At 40.5% G+C, this 23,390-nt stretch overlaps 1 protein-coding gene across 1 annotated transcript in view; it reads left to right on the plus strand.

The window, feature by feature from the left end:
• Positions 1–7: 7 nt before the first annotated feature.
• Positions 8–23,390, plus strand: part of rerg (RAS-like, estrogen-regulated, growth inhibitor) — a 36,361-nt gene continuing 12,978 nt past the window's right edge. The window contains exons 1-2 of the mRNA XM_015018998.1: positions 8–334; positions 8,674–8,827. Coding sequence (XP_014874484.1) covers positions 8,767–8,827 — 61 coding nt within the window. The 5' untranslated portion in view covers positions 8–334; positions 8,674–8,766. The remainder of the gene's footprint in view (positions 335–8,673; positions 8,828–23,390) is intronic.

Raw genomic sequence — 23,390 nt, forward strand, 5'->3', positions numbered from 1 at the left:
AGTACAGACATGCGGCGGCATGCAGCAGCAGCCGCCCGGTCACGGGGACTCCTGACAGGGACTCCTGCCCCCCCCTCCCTGTATATTTCCGCCTATCCGGCGTTTCCAGTATTCATTCATCTCTGCCAGAGCTGCGGCTCGGTCTGCTCTGACAGCATCCTACCATCCATCCACTCGTCTGTCCACCAATCTGCCTCCATCCCTCCTTCTAATCCAGCTGCGCGTCGTGTTCGGATCTCCATCTCAGAAGGTCAAACATCCCTTTCATCCACCGAGCCAACTTTTCCTCTTCATTCCTCCCCTCCTGATCTGCGGGGATTATTTCTCCAGTCCGGTGAGTCTGTTATTTCTTGAAGGTACATTATATGTGCAGGTGTGTTATATGTGACCGCGCCGCATTATTCAGGTGTGGAGCAGAGCGGACCTGAGGAGGCTTAACATTTTACCCGGAGGCGGAACCTTTAAGGAAGGTCATGGCATGTTCTCTGTGAGATCAAAGATTGTCTCAAAGCAAAACAGACTAAAGCCGTTTCTATGGCAAAGCTTAACATTCAATGATGAAATATGGAAAATAATCTCGCTAAAATAAAACTGACAGATGAAATGAACTGCATCGAGAGCAGAGAAAGAAACTGTTTCATAGTATAATTCAGATATGCAAACTAAATTGTGCAGTAAATCACATTTTCAGGCAAAAAGGTTGAGTCTATGTAAGGTTGCACTGGATTTTATTGTAGGGAATCAAAGTATCAGGGAGTCGGTATTCAAATTTTCCCATGCAATTATTTTTCTTGCACATTACAGTTATGGACTACAGTACCAGTTACTGAAATCAGAATGTACAACAAAAGTGAATTTTATTTATTTAAATTACTGTCTACAAGTCTCTTTAGTTCCTTTCTGGGCTTCTGTTGCTCAGTTAAACTTGCTTTCATGCGTATTTTTCGTCTCTCACTTCAGGATCCAGGATGTACTAATTGGCATTCAAGAGCGTCCCCTAGTGTTGCATAACAGGCCAGACCTCAATAGGATTAGGAGCCACTGCACAGGTGTCTGTCTGCCAAACTCTGACCTGAGAAAGGATCTTGGTTCGGTCTCAGGAAAGATACAGATCGATTTGGACTGGGTTCAGTCTGAACCTGTGACTCATGACAGCCAAAAAATAAATACATTTAAAAATAAATAAATAAAAGGAAGGGATGACAATAAGAACTTCAGTTCCTATGTCTGGTATGTAAAAAACAATGTGCTAAAAGTATATAAATAATAATTATTACAACATGACGCCTGGAATAATGAACTGTAGCCTCACTAGTTGTGTTTCCATTAAAATGAGTGATTTATATATTCTGATCATGGTGTTTGAAACACATTTTCGCTACTCCTGTTTTTCCATTAAATAGGAAATCCATTTAAAATGACATGTGACTAAGTTCGTTTACCCAAAAATGTCATCAAAAGGATGACGTTTTGCAGCAACAGGTGTAAACATGAGATTTCTTTCAGCCTGAGGAGACTTCTGTGTCGTATTGTTTCTGTCGCTACTGTGGAGCAATGTGTGACACGATGTTTCCACCGCAGTTTTGCGAAATGCATCAATTTGATACGACTGAAAAACCAAACCTTTTTATTGAAAAACCTGAATTTAACCAAAATTGGTGCATATTTCCATGAAGTACATTTATTTTTGTACTTTCAATTTGCATCATTTTATGGCCATGAATGAAAATGCAGCTAATAACTTAATTGCCACTCAGAAACAAGGTAGCTTTCACCAAGTCCACAACTTGAAAGCAAGTTGAAAAGGCAGAAAGTCAGGAGAAATCTGTAAGCAGTAGTTTGAAGACCATATAAACTGGCACCCCACCCAGGAATATAAAAAGCCCAATGAAGAACCGAGGCTGTAATTGACCACCTCACAGATTTCTTCTGTTGTTTTGAGACAAACACCAATGCTAACTTGGAATAAACCCCAACTAATCGGATCAGTAGCTTTCAAGCATTCATTGTTTCGAATATGACACTTTTTTCCTTATATGAGCCAGTTGTTTAGTCAGGCTACTTGCTAAAATAGCAAGCTATCTGTTGGCTATTTAGCAGAAACTTAGCAGATGTACTTTTAAAACGCTGTTCTCAAGCCACTCAGGTCTTTAGGCTCAATCCTGAAATGTATTTATTTTTTCATTTTGCTCTTAATTCATTGTAACAGTATTTTGGCAGTTTTGAAACATTGCTTTCTGAAACAGGTGTACAGTATCGTACTGGTACATAGTTTAATGATGCCAGTTTTAGACTCTCAGCAAACGCAGAGACTGGTTCAGATTGGGCTCAGCTGTGAGGTTCAGACTCTGTTTTAACTTACAGTAAGTAGAAGGTTACTTCTTCCATTGAGAAAGCTACAAATTTCACAAAACAAACAACTCGGTTTAACCTTTCTAAGACGTAGGAAGCCTTTCTCCACTCACTTTCCTCCTGCTGCTCTGCACTTCCCTGTGTGTATTTTGGTGACAGGCGTGTGGTTTGCCGTCTTTCTATAGTCGGTGGTGCAGGAGATCTCCTCACATGGTTTGGAGCTCTCCGGTCTGTAATCTCTGAAAGCCACATCACCACCACCCAGATTCATTTCTCAAAGTAAAACTGAGACAAACCCCAGCTGGGCACTCAGAGGGGGGGAAGGAGGGAAGAGAAAGAAAACATACACACGTGACCTATTTGCCAATTTGGATGTGGAGCACAGTTCCATGTGGAGCAAAAACAGCAAACTTGCACATCCTGGATAAAACTTTGTTTTTTATATCTACATTTCTGAAATCAACATTTTTCTCTCCAAAGGGTTAGAGAGTATTTTAAGTCAAAGCCAGGATGACTACAATGGATATTAAGATTATTTTATGACATAAAGTCTGACAAGAATTGAAATGCAATAGAATGAATATATATTTTTTAAATAACTGAGTGATTGTCTTTAATTTTTTAAAATCAAATCTCGACATTCATGGGCTCCCCAAGATTGCCTTAAAATACCTTTATACTTTTATTAATTTATCTGCTTTGAATGTGATTTTTATTTTTTTAATAAAACACAACAAATCTTACCATATTACTGCACCAAGAACCACTGAAGGAAACGACATGAAACCTCTGAAAAAGACCCAGAGCGCAACTTTTGTTTTCACAAAATGCAAAGAAAAATGGAGTGGTGTCAGTCTTTAACGATTGAAGGATTTCTCTTTGTTCTTCAGCAAAAGACCACGATCCATTTAACATGCCACTGAACCGCAGAGTTCCCTTCAACTGAGCCGACACTGATTGATAAACCCGTTGTTCTGTTCACACATCCCCAGTTGAACCAGACTTTCTAGGCTAGCATTCAGGTGAGCTTTAACCGAACGCAGGATCTGAGAAAATGAACTTGTGTCTATATAAAACGACCAACGAGCGGCCAACAGAAACATCACTGCTTCATAATAACAGTGTTCTTAACTGCGATTGTCTCTGACATGTTAGATATAAACCTCTGGACCTGGACCTGGACCTTACTGATACAGATCCATTTACATGTTTTTTCTGCGTCGAGTTGATCAGTTTTTTGCTCCTCTTGCAGAATTTCATTCTAGTTCTTGCTCTGACTTTAGATGCTATCACTCCCTCGTACTGCCGACATGGGGCAGGCTCTGCACCGGTGGCAACAGGATTCTTTAAGAGATGGGATCCTCTTTATCAGACCTGGATAAATCAAATTGAGCAATATTTCACATTATTTGGACATATTCTCCAAGCAAGTTTTTATTCTTGCCGTCTCTGGAGATCTTTGACTCCCAGAGTTTTTGTTGCACTCCATTTTTATGTGTTGCATCGTGAGAAAAAGCAAACAAGTTTATTTGCATGCTACGTCCTGTTAGCCCGATACACCCAACACTTTTGGTTCTAGCATCCCAAATGTATTCTCCTGACTCCGTGAGCAGAGTTAAGTTCAACAAAGCCTGTCCTGGCGCGCCCGGCCCTGGCCTGGATGGAGCTGCGATAAAGTGGATAATGATCACCCTGTCTGACACGCAAAGGGTGGCAAACAAAAACACCACTGTTTCCAAAAAAAATGTTGCAGCAACGATGTCTTTTGTTTTGGCTCTACCTGACTTTAAACGTCTCATTTTTATTCGCCCTTTTTTTTTTCTTTTACATTTTATTCTTTTTAGCAGAATCTGGACTCGACAGCTAAATTAGGAAAATCCTGGTGTGACGTTGGCGTCGGTCTCTCCTTTGATGGAGTACATGGAGGCCATAATGGAAAATGATGAGGAAGGAATGATGGAGTAGGGAGACGCCGCTTGTGCAGTTCCTCTTTTCCTCAAAGGTGGTTCCCTGCTGCAGCGTCTTCATCTGGTTCGTTGCAGTGGGGTGAATTAGAGCTAAAGCAGAAACTGAACATAAGAGCAAAAATATCATCGGTTCTGTTTAAAAGTCATTAGAAAACTGACCATTTGATGCAAAAGTTCTAAACCCTGTGTGGACAGGAATTCGTTTTCTCTACAGTGTTTGTGTTTCAGACGTTGGGAGAGAAGTCCTGCTGAGGTTTGCAGTGAAACAGGATATCAGGACTAAATATTAGCGTTGTTATGGTTACATTATTACTTTGCCATCATAAACCCAGTAGAGGAAGAGACATCCTTGCTGGCGTGTGAAAACACAAGACATCATTAAATACAATTTTCAGTTCTTAATGAGAAACTTTCACATATTGATGTCTAATCTTTTTGTGCTAGGTTATTAATCTGCATATATACAAGAAATAATCTTGTCAACAAAATGCATTTTCATGTTATGGAGAAGGTTAGGACACTTCTACTAGACTGTTCCTTGTACAGTGAAATAGCTGATTGCTAACTGGTCTTTTTTTTTTTTTAGCTCTGCTAATGCTGCAGCGCTACACCAACACAGTTTTTAGTGGAAGCTTTTGCTAAAGCGCTAAGTCCAATTCAAATATCTGCCTATCTCAATATTGAGATTCAAGTAATATCAATAAACAATCAAAATTATGCCAAAAGTCCAAAATTTTAAGAATTTAAAAAAAAAAAAAAAAAAAAAAAACAGACTTACAGCATATTTTCAACCAATCCATATATGGAGTTCAGTGGATTGCTTGGTATGTCATAACCACATGCAGCTGCTTGTAGAGGTTCTCCTTATGTTTTCACATGGCTACAAATGACGGACAAGTGACACACCATAATCAAGGCATATGGAGGTTGATGCATTGTGTGTGTTTGTGAGGCAGGAGGGAAAAAAACAAACAAACTGGAAACTTGCCACTTCATAACTTCAGCCGGTTTGAAGAACAGATTTCTGGCAGCGACATTCACCAAACATATTTCAAAGGTTTTATTTTTCTGGGCAGAGATGCTGGAATTTGATTGAAGTTTGCTCTCATTAATTTACTGCATCTCATTGGGCCAAAACTATAATGAGTAAAAACACGGCTTTATTTTTCCCAAAAGCAATTGATGTCATGGGATTTTTGTTAGTTGGGAAATTCTCTGCCTCCTGCCATCTTTTTTTTGTGTGTTTGTGTGTCTTACTGTTGTACATGACAGCATGATTAGACTTTGAACTGCTCGCTTGTTGTTGCCTGGCGTTATGATTTGATTCAGAATTAATCCATAATTAATTATTTACGGCGGCTCCTGGTGGGCAGTGATCACTGGCTTTTCTGCTTTGGTAATGAACAACAAGCTGTTAACATTGTAGGCTACTTTTAACACTTTGTTTGAAATGTGTTGAAATAGACAACTTAAAAAAAAACACCGCAGATATACATACAGTAGTTTGATGTTGAGAAATGTTACTTTATTTAGGCCGTTTGGATTGGCTATCCAGTGCTTCGCAAAAGTATTTTTGCCCCTTTTTCAGTCTGGATGCACCATTGAGAAGCCTAAGATCTGAATCCTTCAGTTTTCTCCTCAATTGGCTCTAATTGCCTAAATATTGAAATATCTGGATTTTTTAAACTCATTTGTTAAAATGATCAAAACTAAGAACTCCCACTATGTTCAGTCTTAAACACACAGCAGGTTCGCTAATTCACTTTTTGAGTTTAATAAATAGCAGATAAATGTTAGGTACACGTGAGTTAAAGCATAAATAAGGATAATGTCATTTTCCTTCATTTTCTGTTGAATTCAAAATGGCCACTGCTATCACAAAACACACACAGCATGATTTACCTCTGCCATGTTTTTCCTATATGTTGTCATGTTGAAAAACATGCCTGGTGGATCGAAACGTGACAAAACAAATGAAATTTTGTGGAACATCGAGTCCTTGAAGTGTGTGTCATTTTTTAAATTTGCTTCCGTTCCAAATAGTACATGTGTATTGGGATCAAGGCTGTGGAGTTCAGTGCTAATCAGTCCATTCTGTCTATTATTTTTCTTTTATAATTAATAATCAAGTAACTGAATGAAACATCATCGCCCTATAAGTGCACTCAAGTGGTTAGATAAATATTTGCTGAATTATTCAGAAATTAGTTTGAGTCATCGGTTTTGTTTTTTTAGGCAATGTGGAACAGTTAAAGATTTGAAGACATTTGCAGCAGGTATAGCAGCCTTGGAGCGGCCCTGTCCCCGGGGTTTACACAGCAATGTTACAGGACGTCTCCTCCGTACGTCAGAGACCACACCAGGCCTGGAAACAGCACGGACGCTCTTGGTTTGTGGTTTTTATGTCAGCGCCGTGTGTACTTAGCACTGACTAATGTGACTGCTCAAATGTTCTTCATAGAAACGCGCAGAGTATTGGCTTGTTTTGAAATGGAGCCGGGTTTGTTTTAACAGAGCGTCATTCTGTAAATGCTGCACTGATTTTATACATTCGAGACTTTTATCCAATTATTTATGGAGTCTGAAACATTTTTATATGTAGTCTTCAACAAAACAAACAGGTGAAACATCAAGTGAAAATTTTCTAACATGATCTGTGATTTTGAATTATGTTCCATTTGCTTGTTTCATTTCTGAATTTGACCATGTTGTAAAGGTTGCTTTGATCTACAACTATTGAACCATTCTAGGTTTTATTGAGCCTCTGTTAGCAGAGGGACTCGGTTTGGTTGTTTGATCAGAAAACTGCCAACTGCATGTGCTCTAATCTATACCAGCAACACTTGGACTTGTCGTATTATCTGGGTGAAGTGACTTATCTGGAAGGCTCATTAGTTTTCCTTTGGAGTATCGATTTTTAATCAGACTGCCATCAGTGTTTGTTTTCTTGTAAAAAAAGAAAAAAAAACTGGAAAAGAAAACAGGAGAAAAACAGACGGGGTTGAGGAGAGAGGTTCTGATTTAATCATCTGGGGAGAAAACTTCACAGCAGCTTGTTTTCTCATCAAACAGACCGGTGCTTAGTTGTTTAAACAGACTGCTCTTGTGTTTTCCTTCTCAAAAGGCAATTTAAACTCCGTCAGCGTTTCTTCATATCATGAGGCTTGTGGCTTCTACCTGCGATCGTCGAGGAAAGACGCCGTTTCTCTGTGAAGCTCAATTTAAATCTTGCGACGTCGGCTTCACTTGTGCGTTTTATGTGTTAAAGTGTCATCCAATAATACGAGAAGTCTATTAAAAAGAAAATGGATGAATAAACAGTTCCTTCAGTCTTTTATGATTCCACCATTGCGTAAATTCATGCAAATTTCCCATGAAAATAGTAAAAACATTGGGTTTAAGTCATGCTGCCTCCCACCTGCAGGTGGCAGTATTTCTTACTTCTATGCTGCTGCCTAGGCTTACTTGAGGTAGTTATAATCCATGCTCGGCATGGAAAGTAACAAAAATTTAGCTGTATAAGTTCTTTCAAGAATACAAGTTTGCTTGTTTAAACTGTCCAAACTTTTAATCATCTTTTCCCCAAATGTCCTTGTAAATATTTCTATAGTAGCGCCACAAAATTAGGGATTTTTAAGACAACCCCCCCCCCACCCCCAAAAAACAACAACAACAAAAAAACACTCAAGCAATTGTAAAATCCTGCAGGGGCTGAATAAAGTTACATAATACTTGTTACTTAGAGAGAGTTTTATCAAACATACGGTTGTGATAATTGATTTTAAGTGGGGAAGGCTTGGAGGAAAAATTAGGGAAAAACAAAGAAATTATATTTTTTGTTAGAACAACATAACCAATGTGTCCAGTGTTGCTTTATGGTGGATTAAAATAGAAGAATGACCTTAAAGTCTCTCCGTTTCACGCAGAGCCGTCGTGTGTGACGACTGAAATCTTTTATTACCTAAACGACTGAAGGTGATTTCACCCTAATTTTTGCCAAACTTCAGAATAAAAAGCAACAATCATCTCTTACCTGGAAGCACAAAGGACAATCGGCCAATCAAATCCGTCTCCTAGAAACCGTTTTCTCCAAACGCTGCTGTATTCAGACGGCTCAAAGTTGGCTTGACTCATCAGGGATTTGTTCAATCGCTGAAAAGTGAACAAAGCTCTCACTCACTTCACTCTTACTAATCAAATTACAGCGTCACATGCTGCCAAGAAACTAAAATTTAAGAATCACAATCAAATGTGACGGGGAAAAGTCAAAAGAGGGTTTCATCCGTAATGGATCTGTTGGTTCTGTAATGGAGTCGTTCAAGCTGTCACTCTTCTCATTGACCTGTCTCCTCAGCTGCCGTTTCCTCCCGGCCCGATCAGAGGATGGTTGGCTGAACTCTGAGCTCACTGATCGGCCGGCTGAGCATTGCTGGTCGCAGCTGCTGTCATGGCCAAAAGCCCCGAGGTGAAGCTGGCTGTGTTCGGCAAGGCGGGGGTGGGCAAGTCAGGTAAGCCTGCATCATTTTGTTTTGCAGAATCTTCATAGTTCATTTTATTTGTTGTGTCTGTTGTTTGTTCTAGTTTGTCTTTTTGGCTGTTTAGAAACATCTCGAACACTGGACCATTGGAATGCCAGTGGATCTAATCAGATTACACATTTTTGTATAAAAATGTTATGCAAAAACCATCATACTGTACTCTAACTCTAGAGTATTGTACTCTCAGTACCCAGGACTTTAAGTGCAACATGTTTGGAACTTCAAATTGGAGGTACATGCTGACATCTGTTTCTCTTCCAAGATCACCTACATAAATAAAAGTTTTAGTCCACTCAACAGTTTGAGGGCTGATGGTTGCTTGTTAACTCATTTTATATTTTCATCTGCCTCATCTTAATTACCAGTGTTGTTGTGCCTTTTCCATCAGCACATACCCCGTCCGTTTCTGTAGTCATTATTACAGTAGGTGGTTGTTTACCGTCCCTCTGTACATGCCTTCACTCCCACAGCTCATTTTCAGCTGTGTTCCTCCGTAAGCCGAGGCAGCGCAGCCTCCGCTGGCGCGCCGTACGTTTTCTCGGCTGTAACGCGGTCCGTATGTTTTCCTGGCAGCTGAAGAGACAGATTGCTCCTGCGTGGAAATCAGATGACAAAAAACATGCTTCTGGATTCCTTCCACCCCGGAGGAGGCCATTAAAATGTCAGAGGAGGTCAACTCCAGTGCAGTCCTCAAAAGCGTAATTGCAGAGCAAGAGAGGCTGTAAAACATGGCCATCATAGCTAACGCTGTCAAACGTTGAGTTCTTCCAAGATTTTAAGTCGGAGCTTTTCTCCGCAATCAAAGCCTGATTGAGTCGAGTTCCTTCCCCAGAAAACCTGTCAGTTATCCCAACAACCTGCGTCTGCCTTAATGCATCACCGCATTCAGACAGGAGACTCAGAGAAAGCAGGGAGGAAGTGGAAGGTGGTGATCCAGCTTCGGCCCTTGCTGTAGTAAACAGCCCATTTTCCTTCAAAAGGAACACCCAGTGGACATTATTGAATTTGAAGGCCTGCTAAATCATTCTTAGCTCAGATCTAATTTCATAACTCAAACATCATAGAAAGAAGAAGAAAACACGACTGTCTGTTTTTGTTGGCTGATGAATCCCCTTCTTTTCTTCACCAGCCATTATCGCAGAGGGGTTTCATGATCTCCCGGTTAGCCATCAAATGAAATGCAGGAAATGTATCAAATTCATCACATCTGCAGTCTGGCTGCACCAGAAATATCATGAAATATCTATCATGAAGCAAATTAGCCTCTGAGTCAAAATGTTTACAACTGTAATATATCTGCAAAACTAAATACCCGACTCAGCGTTTCCCCCAGTGCATTGTAAGCTAGTCTTTACTTTCTCCTGTCAGTCTAAGCATCGTATCTTTGGTGTAACGGTTGAAAGTGCCATGGCAACATGTTAGGTCTTTACTTGAACACAAAGTTGTGTCTCTTCTTTTTAATCACCGTAACAGCTGCCTGTCTCTACTGGTCTACATGTTAACAACTTCACCAAATAAAGCACCATGTCGTGAATAAAGGATCGAAACACGATGGACAAGCGTCCATTTTCCAAAGAGGGAGACAAAAGAGGCTGCATGTTCAGCCAGCTGACCGGCGAGAGCGCATACCACCGGGCCGACGTCGTTGACATTAGCAGAGCTGTGGCTAAGTGAGGCAGAGTGCTAGCTAGCCTGGATGTTAGCATATTGCTAGTGTCTCACACACGCTTAATGTGTGTTCTGGCACAGCTTTAGCTCTGTATCAGCATTTTTTTTTTTTTTTTACATTTTTTGTGCTTGCCCATTTTAAGGCTAATAGTTGGTGTTGAAGTATGTTCAATTTCTTCCAATGTCACATAACTACGTCGTTATGCTTTTAACTTTTAGCACTTTTTAACACAAAACACAGAGGACAGCTGGTAGACTACCATAAAGAACCCAGTCCGCCAGGCTTAGCAGGCCTTCAAGGGGAAACCCTGCTACTGTTTAAGCTAATGCTATGAAACAAACACCAATGTTGTACGGTACTTGATGTTCTGTTAAATAAAACTATTATTTGCAGAACACGCAGCTCTGCTGTTACCCAACTCTTCCCTTAGACTCCCTTTCCTCTATTTCACATAGAAATGTGGAACCTAACAGTTTGAAAGCGACACTTGATGCTACATGTAGCCCCAGTGATCTCTGCAACAACAAGCCGCTCTCCTGTAAACATAGACCTTTAATGGAAGCCTACAGATGCTAATGAATTTGTTTTGTTCTCGGTCTGCAAACATGTGGATGCAGGCGGTAAATTACTCTCCCTCTTTGTGAACAATGTAGCAGGGAGGAAAAACAAAGCTGATTTACATCTTGTTTTGCGTCTGTGATGGAGGGAGAGCGCCGGTCTCTAGATTTGCATTTGCTGCTGTGGGTCACGGATTCGACTGAAGATGCTTTTAGCGCCTCAGAGAACACAACACTAAAGGTAATTGCAATACTTTTGGAAATTTAACTGCCTGTGGGGAAAAAAGTACCACCATTAGTGTTAAACAGCCCTCATTAATGAGCCTTTTGTCATCGCACTGACCTCAGACAGCACTACCATGTGGCGCCAGTGGTTTCTTTTTTCACTTCTTGGAGATCATCCCTAATCATCGGTTTCATACCTGCAGGGTGTTTGGGTCTTGCTGGGGGTTTTTCCAGGCCTGCTGGTTCTGCTCTGACCTGGACTCCTGCAGAGCTGCTCTGCTCTAATACAGAGCAGAGTGTATTAGCCCCAGTGTGGCTTCTGTTGGCACTTTACTGATTCTCACTTTATTGACTCAGCAGTGGAAAGTGAGCAGAGGAAATAAGAATCATTTAACCAATTAGAATCCTCCATCTTTGGCTTTGGTACATGCATGTAGAGTGCTGTGGAACTGTATTTTTGCCCCCTCGCAGATTCCTTCGGCCTTTGCTTGTTTTTTCGTCAGACTTAAACGTCTTGCATTGTTAAACAAATTTTATTATCAGACAGCAAAGTTATTAAAAAGTTTTGTTTTTTTTAAAAGGAGGGAAAAGCTGTAAATACCAACTTGTCCCAAGTGAGAATGTAATTAGCTCTCAACTGAAGAAATTAACTGGCAAACGTGTTTCCATCCATGTTTATGCACATTTTGAAGCTTCGTATTAGAAGAGGTTAATGGAAATGGAAAGTTCCAAAATAACTTTTGCAATTTTGCAAAAATAAAAAAAGTGTGTTTTTGGTGGTTCGAAACAAAAGTTAATTCACTAATCAGGAAATGGAAACACGATGAGAGCATATCCTGATGTAGCAAACTTTCCCATCTGTCTCACCAGAACTACCAAACTTGGGAAAATCCAATCCAGGCCTCCATCTCAGAGTAGAGGACTCTCTGTATTTCTTGTGGTTCATGCTGGTTTGCAACCTCTACTTCCTGTTTATTATTATTATTTTAAAAGTTCGCTCAAAATTCGCATAACAATCATATGGAAGCGTAGCTACTGAGTCTTTCATGTTATATTTGAACTTAGACTAAAGTCAGAACCTTCATTTTGTTTTTCGAGTCAAATCTTAAGCTGCCAGTTGTAAACGTACGGCTGGACAATCTGTGTCAGGATTTTCTGGTAGAAAGAATTTTTGGTTTCATCAATTATGACAAGATATCCAGTTTTCTGATTGAGCAGAGCAACCCCACATCCTCACACTGCTGTCCGTTTTATGCCAGATATCACGGGATACACACCGTCCAAAGACTTCCACTTTTCTCTCTTCGGTCCACTGAATATTTTCTCCAAAAGTCCTCTTGTGTCTGGCAAATGAGACTGCCTTCTGTTCTGTTTGGATACCATAAACACTGATGTTAACCTGTTGGTCTCAGGGTGTCAAACTCCAGTCCTCAAGGGCCGCTGTCCTGCAGTGTTTAGATGTGCCAGAGGTAAAAAACAGTGGAATGAAATGGCTTAATTACCTCCTCCCTATGTAGATCGGTTCTCCTGAGCCTTGCTAATGACCTAATTATTCTTTTCAGGTGTGGTGCAGCAGAGGCACATCTAAAAGTTGCAGGACAGAGGCCCTTGAGGACTGGAGTTTGACACCCCTGTCACTAGAGGACCCAAATTTGGGTCCTCTAGTGACAGACAGGTTAAGGGTGCTGCATTCCCACCAGCCCTGTGAACGCACAACCAAACTCTGATACAGACCAAAGAAGCAAACTCTGTTCAACTTTGACTCAGTCAGTTTGACTACCATACGGACCGGAGGCCGTTCCTGAAGTAGGAGGCGGACTATGTCTTCTTTCATATCCATTGCTGAATGTTTTTAGATTGAGATTTGATCCGTTGCTTTGTGCCACCTTTTAAGCGATCATGTTGTCAGACAGGTTCTGTTTAAGATATTTCTTTGTCGTAATGGTCTGAAATAATCCAGTCTGGGTGAAACTGAAAGCAGCCTTGTGATTATCTTTGATATTCAAAATTATGTAATAATACCAACCATTTAAGTGAAAAGCTTCAATCTGTTTGGAGGCAAATGCTCTCTGTGATTTAAAATTGTCCTGGCAGTATTTTACTGAACGCCCTGGAGGTTCTTTAAAAGCCAAACTACCAATGAAAAAATTCTCTTACACGTTCTACTTCCACTCCTTCTTTCAATGGTTATGAAAGTGAAAAAGAACAGAGCAATGTGACAACAAAAAGGAGAGCAACAACAATGGACTGAGCCAGCGTGTGTCTGCCGGTGAAATACCAGTGTTTGCTTTCTCCGGCGTTAGCAGTGAACTGTGACTCAGCTGGATGTACAATGTAAACAGTAATTCAGAGGCCAGACAAGAGAAACAAAGCAGCAAAAACAAGTCGTGACTCACAACTATTGGGATATTTTAATCACCATTTTTATGTTCAAATTTGTTCAGAAAATACCCCAAGTAAGGTTCTGGTACTTGACCTACTCGCCTTAAATTGAAACAGAAGATTGTGTTTGAGTTTTTACATGGCAGATCTGAAGCTGAGAGAGTCCACAGCCAAGCCAATCCTCTCTGATCACCGTTTAAGGAATCTGGCAGCTTCTGCTGTCCAGCAGACGACGAGACGTCCCACCAGTGGTCTTAGGTGGGACTTCTCGCACGGCATCATCAAGAAATGAAAACTTTTACAGGCAGATTTCAGGCATGAACACCTGGGAATTCAGCCAGTTTTTGAGATCCATGTTGGGGTCGGTTTTGGCAAAGTTAGATTTTGTCTCCGGAATCACATGTTCTAAGGGTAGCGTTGGGGTGTTGTCCATAATGGCGAGGTTTCAATTCGACGTCAAAGGAATTTAATTCCTTCAGTACTTTCTTACTTCGTTTCTCTCCATCCTCCCCCACTGTCCTTTCTCCTGCTTGTTGATCTGCCGCCTGCAGCTTCCCTTTCTCCTCAGAAAGGAACGCAGTGTCTCCAACGGTCATGTTTCTTGTTTAAACTTTTCTGAGGCCGCGTGTCCGGCCCAGACCTCCTTCATCTTTCTGTTCACCTGGCACACACACACACACACACACACACACACACACACACACACACACACACACACACACACACACAGAGTTGGCTAAAACTGGGTTCTGCCAGATATAGGATGTTCACCCTGAACTGAAGGCTAACCAAGGTTTCTTGCTCTGACTCAGTCCACTTAGCCGGTCTTCCCCTGACACGTTGTGTAAGGTGTGTGTCCATTAATGGAAGAGATTGCATCACAAGCAGGCGGCCAGGTGTTTGTGCTGCTTTCACCTTCTGAACTATTATTAGGATCCACTTCTGGCTCTCCTCAACTACATTTTATTTATACTTTATTGTCCATTTTTTCATTCATGCCCTCTGAAGGCTGCCTGTTCCTGGCCGGTGTGTGAATCATCAGTTATTTTCTGTTCTCCTTCTAAAAACCTAATAATAGGAACATCATCACAGCTTTTGAAATTTCAGAATAGTACTCTCAGGTATGATGTTTTTTGGACATAAAAAGCATTTTAAGAACCTGACCAATATACAAACTCTCTGAGCAACCCGTTTACCCTGCTCACCTGTGGCGGCGCTGCGTTAAGAACCAGCGATGGAAAGTTTTTGGTCCACATCAGAGTTTGAGTGCGCTTTCTCACTTCCGCAAAGGAAGAACCCAAGTCTAGAGAGATTTGCAGGAAAGGGAATGTTTAATAAATGATAAACAAAGAAAACTTACAAACTGCAGGAAGGCTAGGAATGGGAAATTGGCATAACACCAAAAATAGATGGACGAACCAGTGAGGACTAATACAACCTGGAGGACTTAAATACTGAGTTAGAGGTGGAAGTGACAAAGTGACCAGAAGAGCTAATCATAGGAGAGTAGATGCAGCTGGGGAAGGGAGCAGGTGGAGGTGAATAGGGGGAAGGAGAAGCAGCTGGGAAGAGGAGCAGAATGGGAGGCTGAGGGTGAGGTGAACAGGGGGAAGAAACCTGAACCTGATACAAAAACCTTAAACGCTAAAAATCAGTAAACAAAAAAATGTAAAAACGATCAGAACGGAACATAAACGAAAGTAAAAGTCCAAACACTTACAGCTCATAACTGGTTCTCCTAGGTCCTGCCTCTTCTGTTTCATTTATAACTGTACAAGTTTTCTTACCTTGTATTTCAGCTGCAATTTTTTCTTTTTTACTTTGGTTTTTATTATTTTTGCTTACTTTACTTTCATTTGGGGTAACACTGAAATTACAGCACTTTGACCATAAAGGATTATTCTATTATATTCAGCACAGGGCTCTGGTCTGTTTGCTCCACTGGACATTTCATGAACCTTATAAAATGACAAACCGTCTTGCCCAGCATTCATATCCACGGTCTGTAAAGGTTTTGCAGTGATCTGCAGTTGGAAACGATGCCACCTTCACTCATATCAGCTCCTTTGTCTCTGAGCTGCTGGCTGTCCAGAGGACGCCACCTCCGTCTGTAATCAGAGAAAAGATCGCTCACTAAGGTGTGGTTTCAACATTTCAGCCCTAATCTAACCCCGCCTTTATGAGTGGCTCTGTGGTGCTTTTGTTGGAGGCCAAATTAAAGGGATGAAAAGGTTGTTTAGCTCCTCACGCCCTTCCTGCTGAAACCCCAAGAGTGACAGCTTTTGTCCTTTTGCATATCCAGAGACGGGATCCAGAAAGCCTCCGCGGTGTTCTGTTTTAGGAAGCCGCAGGGCCCCAAGGAGAATTAGTGCAACCCCAGCTTGTCTGTGTGAGTTTATGAGCTCACCCAAACCAAACCTAGGGGAGGAGGGGGGTTTATCTGACCTTTACTGTCATTCAAAATGAACTCGATATGTACCGTTGTGTTTACACAAAGGCATTTCAGCCTTCAAAGTGCGTCCAAACAAAAGCTTTTAAAAGGTGAGGTATTGTGTTTGTCGGCTCTTTGTTACCATTGATGGGATATCTCAATCTCCTAAAAGCACACAAAAAAGTAGAGATGTGTTTTTCTTTACTTAGTATTTAGAAACCTTTCTGGTTTCTGCTATATTTGACATTTCAGCAGCTGAGACTTTGAAAATATCTTCTGCGTCATCAGAATGTATGTTTTGTCCCACTTTTCAAAAGAAAATAGCTTGAAGTTAAAAAAAAAGAATCTTCCATCTTATTGTTATCAATGCACAATTATCATATGATTGTACTAAAAGGTAAATTAGATGTGAGAAAAAAGCCACCAAAACTTTACTAAATCGTGTTCATAACCAGCTATCTACAATATCATGTATGAAGTTGGGGAAAAAAAAAAAAGCAAAGCTGGTCCTCAATGAGCTTTTGCACTGATTTCACCCCCCGTCTCATTAGAGGAAATTGTGTCTCCAGCCCACTAACGAGTTTAGAGGCAGGAGAAGAAAGTGATGACTCATGGTCTGATAATCAGCCAGCTGTAATTGGAACTGGAGGCCGACGGAGATGATGAGATTTGTTCAGTTACTGGTTCAGTGTTTTGGAAATTATCCATCTTACTTTAATTTGCTGCATTGTTATTCCTTTAATGTCGTCTTGGTGTTAGGGGGAAATAAAATTTAAATGGGTACAATGTCACTGAAGACAACAAAGCAACTATTTAAGTCAATTAACACTGTCATTCTAATGTATGCTTACTTAATATACATATAAAAATGCCAAAGTGACAGTGATTCCTAAATTTAACAAATACTGGGTAAGTATTTATCTCTTTACTTGCTCAGTAAAGGCACATTAAAGTGATGAACACTAACAAATTTGCATATATCTTATATTTACAAACATATATGGTTAAACCGAATATCCCCACCAGGTTCAGAGTCGAGGTCATCTTTGAAATTTGAACATTTTTCTCCAGACTGGAACTTTTATTAAAGTTCTGGAGTTTTGGAGGGAAACTGGAAATTAGACTTGAAGCTAATAAAAAAAGGCAAGTTTCCTAAATAACAGAGGAAACCTATAAGCTGCTCAGCAATAAAAACAATATATCTTTTCTTGCAAAAAACTATTTTAAAACCAGATATCAAGAAGACACAAAACTAGTTTTTCTTAGAAGATATAATATCAACAGCTGTTGCAAAGAATAAACCTGTTAGAACCGATGTTCGCAAATATTATCCTTGCACAGTCATGGTTCAGATTTTGTCTGCTTCTCTTTTGTCCAGTTGGTTTCTAACTAAGCAGAATGTACTGAGGATCAGAACGGCATTATTGAAAGAAAGCACCTAACAGGGTTGCTGACTGTTTGTGTTCTGAGAGATGTTGTTTTCCTTCGTCACGTATCTGATTCCTGGCCAGAGTTTGACCATAAATCCTCCTGATCCCCAGCTGACACAGAGTGAACTATTTGTCCTCGTCTGGCCCAGACGGCAACACCATTAATCGTGGGAGATGACATGTTTACTGTTGCCCTGTGTGTTATTGTTACACGGCTCACATTGGACTTCCCACATCCGTTGTTCAAGAGTAGGGTTCCTTAGAGGGAAAACGGGGCTGAAAGCACGCTGATTGGTGAGCTGCGATCTGATGTGGAATGGTAATGAAAGATGTATGGCTTGATTTCTATCTATGTCTGGAAGTAAAAATAGGTTGGATTTTTTCCTGCTCTTGCTCCACAGACTCCCACTCACCCCAATGGCAGATATACATGCTTGTCCTTATCGAGAAAAGGGCCTTAAGTCTGTCAGGCAGGTCTAGTGGGGCTCCATGCTTGTGGTTTGGGATTGAGATGTCCCCCTGGGAGGGAGTGGTGGTGACAGGAATTCTGGGAAAGGTCTGGGATTGGGAATCATGGTCTGACCCACTGTTGAGGAAGTGGTGATTTTGTTGCTTTTGTGATTAAACTATCCCAGCAATCAACAGTCAAGTTGAGTCTGTTTAATGTTCAGAAAGTTCAGTCTGCTATTTCCTTCAGAGCCGAAGCACAACAAGGATACGGTGCTGCAGCGTTTCTGATCTCTTTTCATATTGCCGTGCCTGCTCCAGTTTTTCTGTTCCTGTTAATAAATTCACACATCACGCTCATCCCGAGCTGCAGCCTGCAAACTTACACCTCATGATATCCTTAGTGAGCAATTATCCTTGAAGCTCACCAAAGCTGTCACCATGACTATAAGCTCTCGTAATGTTTCTTTTAGCAGATGATTGGATTTTCTGAAAAGTCTTAAATCATTAACAAGAGCAAAGAAAATGCGATCTATAATCCTGCTGTCGATACGTCTGATAAGAAGCGGAGCGGGTATTGATTAGAGGAGACGGCTCCATACATTAATTCTCATCCCTCGGTCTCCTGACCCAGTGATTAGTCTGGTACTATCCACCTGTTTGACAGAGGTGGAGCAAAAAATGAGGGGTTTTGGTTTGTTCATACACATCCACTTTCTATTAGCACACTTTTAGAAAATAGTCAGGTTTTGCAATACTGTTTGCTACAAATAATAAATGAACAGATAATACAGAGAACTCTTCTAGTCATACTGATCAAGCAAAGCGGTTCACACCAATCACAATCACAAAGGTGCAGACATTCATGGACAAACGCAATAATTTGGGTAATTTGGGGTTAAGTGTCCACCACAGTGGTCTCAAACTGCAGAGTCCTGCAACTTTTAAACGTGTCCCTTGTCCTACATGCTTTAATTCAATGGATAACCCGCCTCACCGGGATGTAGTCCAACTCCCATTAACAGATCTCTGTTAATGAATTCATATTGGAGTNAGNTNTGCTGGAGCACAGACATCTAAACGTTGCAGGACTCTGGCTCATCAACATGTGGCAGGTCCTGGTTCTGTAAATCTGTCATGACATAAATTATCTCTGAAGGGTTCTGGTAAAGTCTTCTTGGCACAGTAAGATGCAGAATACTTTGAGTAACAATCTGTTCCCCGGGGTTTTTGACGGCACACAAAACTTTCTCAGCATTGTGGTGGGTGTTTATTGGAGTTGTAGCACTACATGTCTTGCCCTTGGCTGAAAATAGGGAAATATAATGGCAGCACATCAAAGACCTGGAGTGTGAGGGAACCATTGAAACCTGGTCATCAAGAATTTGCTGACCTCAAACCAAGGCGCCAACCCTTGTCAGAGTCGTATGAAGTTCCAGCAATTTGATTCAAGCTGCAACATTCTATTGGTAGAAGTGTGAGATTTGTCCTGAGAAGGTCATTTAGAGGAACTCCAGAATGCAATTTAGCACAAAAATGTGAATAGCTGAAGTTTGTTTATTCTTTGGCGTTAATTTTATTATTATGATTATTATTATTATCCCCTACCAAAGTCAAAAATAAAGAAGAATTATGCACAAAAATAAAAAATAAAACAAGACAAAACTAGCATACAAATAAATAAACAATGTTTAAATGACTGTTAATTTCAGAACCATAAAAACTGCATGGAAAAAATGTGTGTAAGCTTATTATACACTAAAGCATCATGAAAACCAAAGCAACAGAATCTTTCCTGAATGTTTTTCTAAAACATTTCGTGGAATTCCATCTAAGTCAGTAGACAAAAACTGTTTAGCAATTGATTTTTTATACACTTTCGCTTTATTTTAAGAGTTGAAAACACAGTTTTGCTTCTCACAATCATTCCATTCCTGAATCCCTCTTGCTGAATCACAGGTAATGTAAGATTTAACAAGGATAGATTTTTGTCCCCTTATACCTGGAATCATTAATGAAAAACTGCTTTGTTTTCTACCCACATTACTTTTGTCTGTCATTAACATTTGTGTGATCATGTGAAGTGTTTCGTGTTACAAGAATCAAAATCAAAAGAAATTTGGAAGAGGGACAAGTCCTCATTTTGACTTGTGTTTTAATTAATATTTTAAAAAGATTTTCTTCTCATTGTTACCTTTAAATTGTCTGCCCTCTGCTTTTCATTCTTTTCTGGCATTTTTCTGGTCCATCCAGTCCTCTCTGGGTCTTATCAGCACAACCTATTGTATGACATGACCCAACATGACACTAATACAATAAGTACAGAACCTGACTATGGCAGCCTCTCTCTGGGAGAGTCTCTGAAGGGACATTTTTCCTACAAGAGGGAACCAAAGAGCTGTGGGTGTCCGTCTGACTCCCTTAGAAAATCAATAGGGACCGTTCAATGAGTAACGCAGCACCGGCCCAGAACAGAACCATAGGCGCCACTAATTGCTCCTTCTTTGTTTGCAATTAGTCCAGCGCTCTGCTGCTAATGCGATTAGGTCACTTTTGATAAAGGAGGTTTTAGGGAAAACATGTCCTCTGGATGATGCGTTTGACGATCAGTTCAGTCTCGGCACAAACTGGAAAGCAGCTCACAATGGAAGAAAAGCTGAAACATGAAATCACAACAAGTTTGTTTTTAACAGATACATGGTATTAATTATGTCAACAACAGAAAGGAGTTGTTTCATCCAACAGTTTGTTCTGGAGAAATGATACCAAATGTTTGGGCACATTTAGTCTTTGAATACTGCAACTTTTTCATATTAGTACTTTATGAGGGGCATTTAACCCACAGACATATATTACAGTGGATTAAAAATCATAGCATCTCCACAGTTCTATCCACTTTCTGTCATTTAAGCAGCAGTTAAGCTCTAATATGATTCTACAGACTGCAGTGTGTATACTGGGCACTGGGCCTGAAAACTAAAAAAAATGCCCAGATTTTCTTAAATCAGTGATCGGATCAATATGTGAAACCAATCTTATCTACTTCTGAAAAAGCCTGAAAATCAGCTATCCTCTTTTGCTCTACTGTGAGAGGACTGACTGACAGACCGCCCACCAGGTCACATCTGCATGTTTGCGCTTAAAAATAGTCACCCCTCTATTGCCAATACAGGGACTTTGTTGCGATATTTAGTGTCAAGAAAAAAGAGAGAAAAAAATTGGTATTGGCAAAAAATTGGAATTGTCTGATGAGGCTTTTTAAAGATTGGTGATTGGCCAGAAAACTGCAATTGGTGAAGCCCTAATTTGATTTTATCACAATTATAGTTACAATGTTGTAGGAAAGAAATCCCAATGAAAAATTGATGGTTAAATTGGAAAAAAGAAACTGTTTGGTGGCAGCATCATGGTATGGGCTGGTTTTTCTAACAGTGGAACAAATGAATTAAGCACTAAAGATGGAAAACAACTGTGATCCAACAGCTATGCTTTCAATCCTGAGACACAACTGGACTTTGACATACAACACAAATCAAGTCAGATTAAGAAACGGATCAATCAGATGAGCAGTAACCTTTCATAAATGGTTTTCAGATGTCTGGCATCAGTCCAATCAATAAAATATATAAAAAACCACAAGCAAGTCTACAAACTGAGTAAAGCAACTGATTGGAGCAACTTCTAATAATGTCCTCAACAAAATTAGAATTAGTTTACTAGGGATTACATTTGTATAAAATTGCATTTTCTACTTGTGTTTTCCCTATTTATGTATTTTATGATGAGCTACAGCAGTATGTACACAGGTAGGGGATTTCTTCCCTCAATATATGTCCAAACTGATGCACAGAAACGAAGGCTCCTCACTGCCATGTGTACATTTGTTTTCAAGTGGCGGTGAAAAGCTGGAGATCCAGTTACCCCTAATAAGGAGAGGACTTCACACCCCATTGATCGCTCCGTCTACCTGGAATCCAGGACGCTGCCACAGAAATTCAGACCCAAACAACAACTGAACAGCTTGACAAACGATCTGCTGCTCTTCGACTTTTAGCGCATGAAAACATGAGGAGTTGGAGGAGAAAGTTAGATGTGATTTACTGGGCAACAGAATCAACAAGACAGGTGAGGAATGGCACGGCAGAGTACCGGACCTGTTTGGATAATGAGATGGGCCTTTCCTTGTAGATTTGGCACATCCAAATCGGTGGCCAGCCCCAGCTCCCCTGCTTTCAAATCACCTGGCTTGACTTCTTTAGGAGCGTAATGAATCGTGACACAGACACTCCGGTTTACACAGTTTTTCTTCCTTGTCCTTTCTGCGGCTAATTGGAAAACAGGCCCGGCTAAGATGGATCTTTGGTCACAGTTCAAAGAGAGCTTTCAGGAGTAATGCTGCCTCTCATCGTCCCCCTCCAAATGGGACGAGTTTACATGAGGACACAGATACTCACTTGGACCACCCAGTCCATCATAAAACACTTCAGGACACGACGGCTCTCGCAGGGAACTGAAGCTCTGCCAATCTGTAGCAGCAGACCTCTGCAGTGGGATCCTGCTCCTTTAATGTGGATCATTTTCATAGAAATGAGTTACAGATGACAAGAAGAAGTGGTTTTCAACATTATGCACTCTTTAAACAAGCAGAAAATTAGGCAAAAAATGTTTTATGGTTCACATATACCATACCCAGTGCATTCTAAAACAAGAACCCTGCCACCCACCAGACTGGAATCAAGATATACTTCGGTTGTAAAACATCCCCCTTTGGAGCTCGCTATAAAGGAGGAAATTACCGTTTAAATTTTCTTAGCTGTGCACCACCTTTTGAACTTTTGGGCCGGTTACTGGTATCGAGGTCTACCAAGGTTTTGGAGTTATGATGTGAAAACTGGCAAATTTTGAAAAATACATGATTCCTGTGGTTTAAAGTCCTTATGTTTACTGCAAAACCTTTTGGGGTTGATGGTGCAAAGAAGGATTTTACATAAAATTAAGACATGATGGAAAACCCAGACCGTCCTCATAGAAAAACAGTGACTTAAGTCAGAAGATTCATCAAATTCGTAGCGGTAAAGAACACTACAGGAGATGTTTCCAGCCCACAGCCATCACCATCTACAATAATTCTTTAATTAAATCAGTTACAACATTTACATTGGGACAAATAAAGTATTTTTGAATTGGAATAATAATATGTTTGAGGAAATGTTAGAGTAACTGGAGATTTCTTGTGAACATGGAAAAGCAGCCTTGAACAGAGGAGGTGACCTCAGGTTTTATCTTTCTAACACCTTCTCATGATCTTGATGACCTCATTAGTGATAACAATGGCCTTGTTAGTGGCCTCTGTTGTCCTATCAGTGTGATTGTTTCTGGTCTGATACCTCCA

Source organism: Poecilia latipinna, unplaced genomic scaffold, assembly GCF_001443285.1.
Source record: "Poecilia latipinna isolate Pla-1442-1.1 unplaced genomic scaffold, P_latipinna-1.0 Scaffold2356, whole genome shotgun sequence".
Classification (NCBI taxonomy): Eukaryota; Metazoa; Chordata; class Actinopteri; order Cyprinodontiformes; family Poeciliidae; genus Poecilia; species Poecilia latipinna.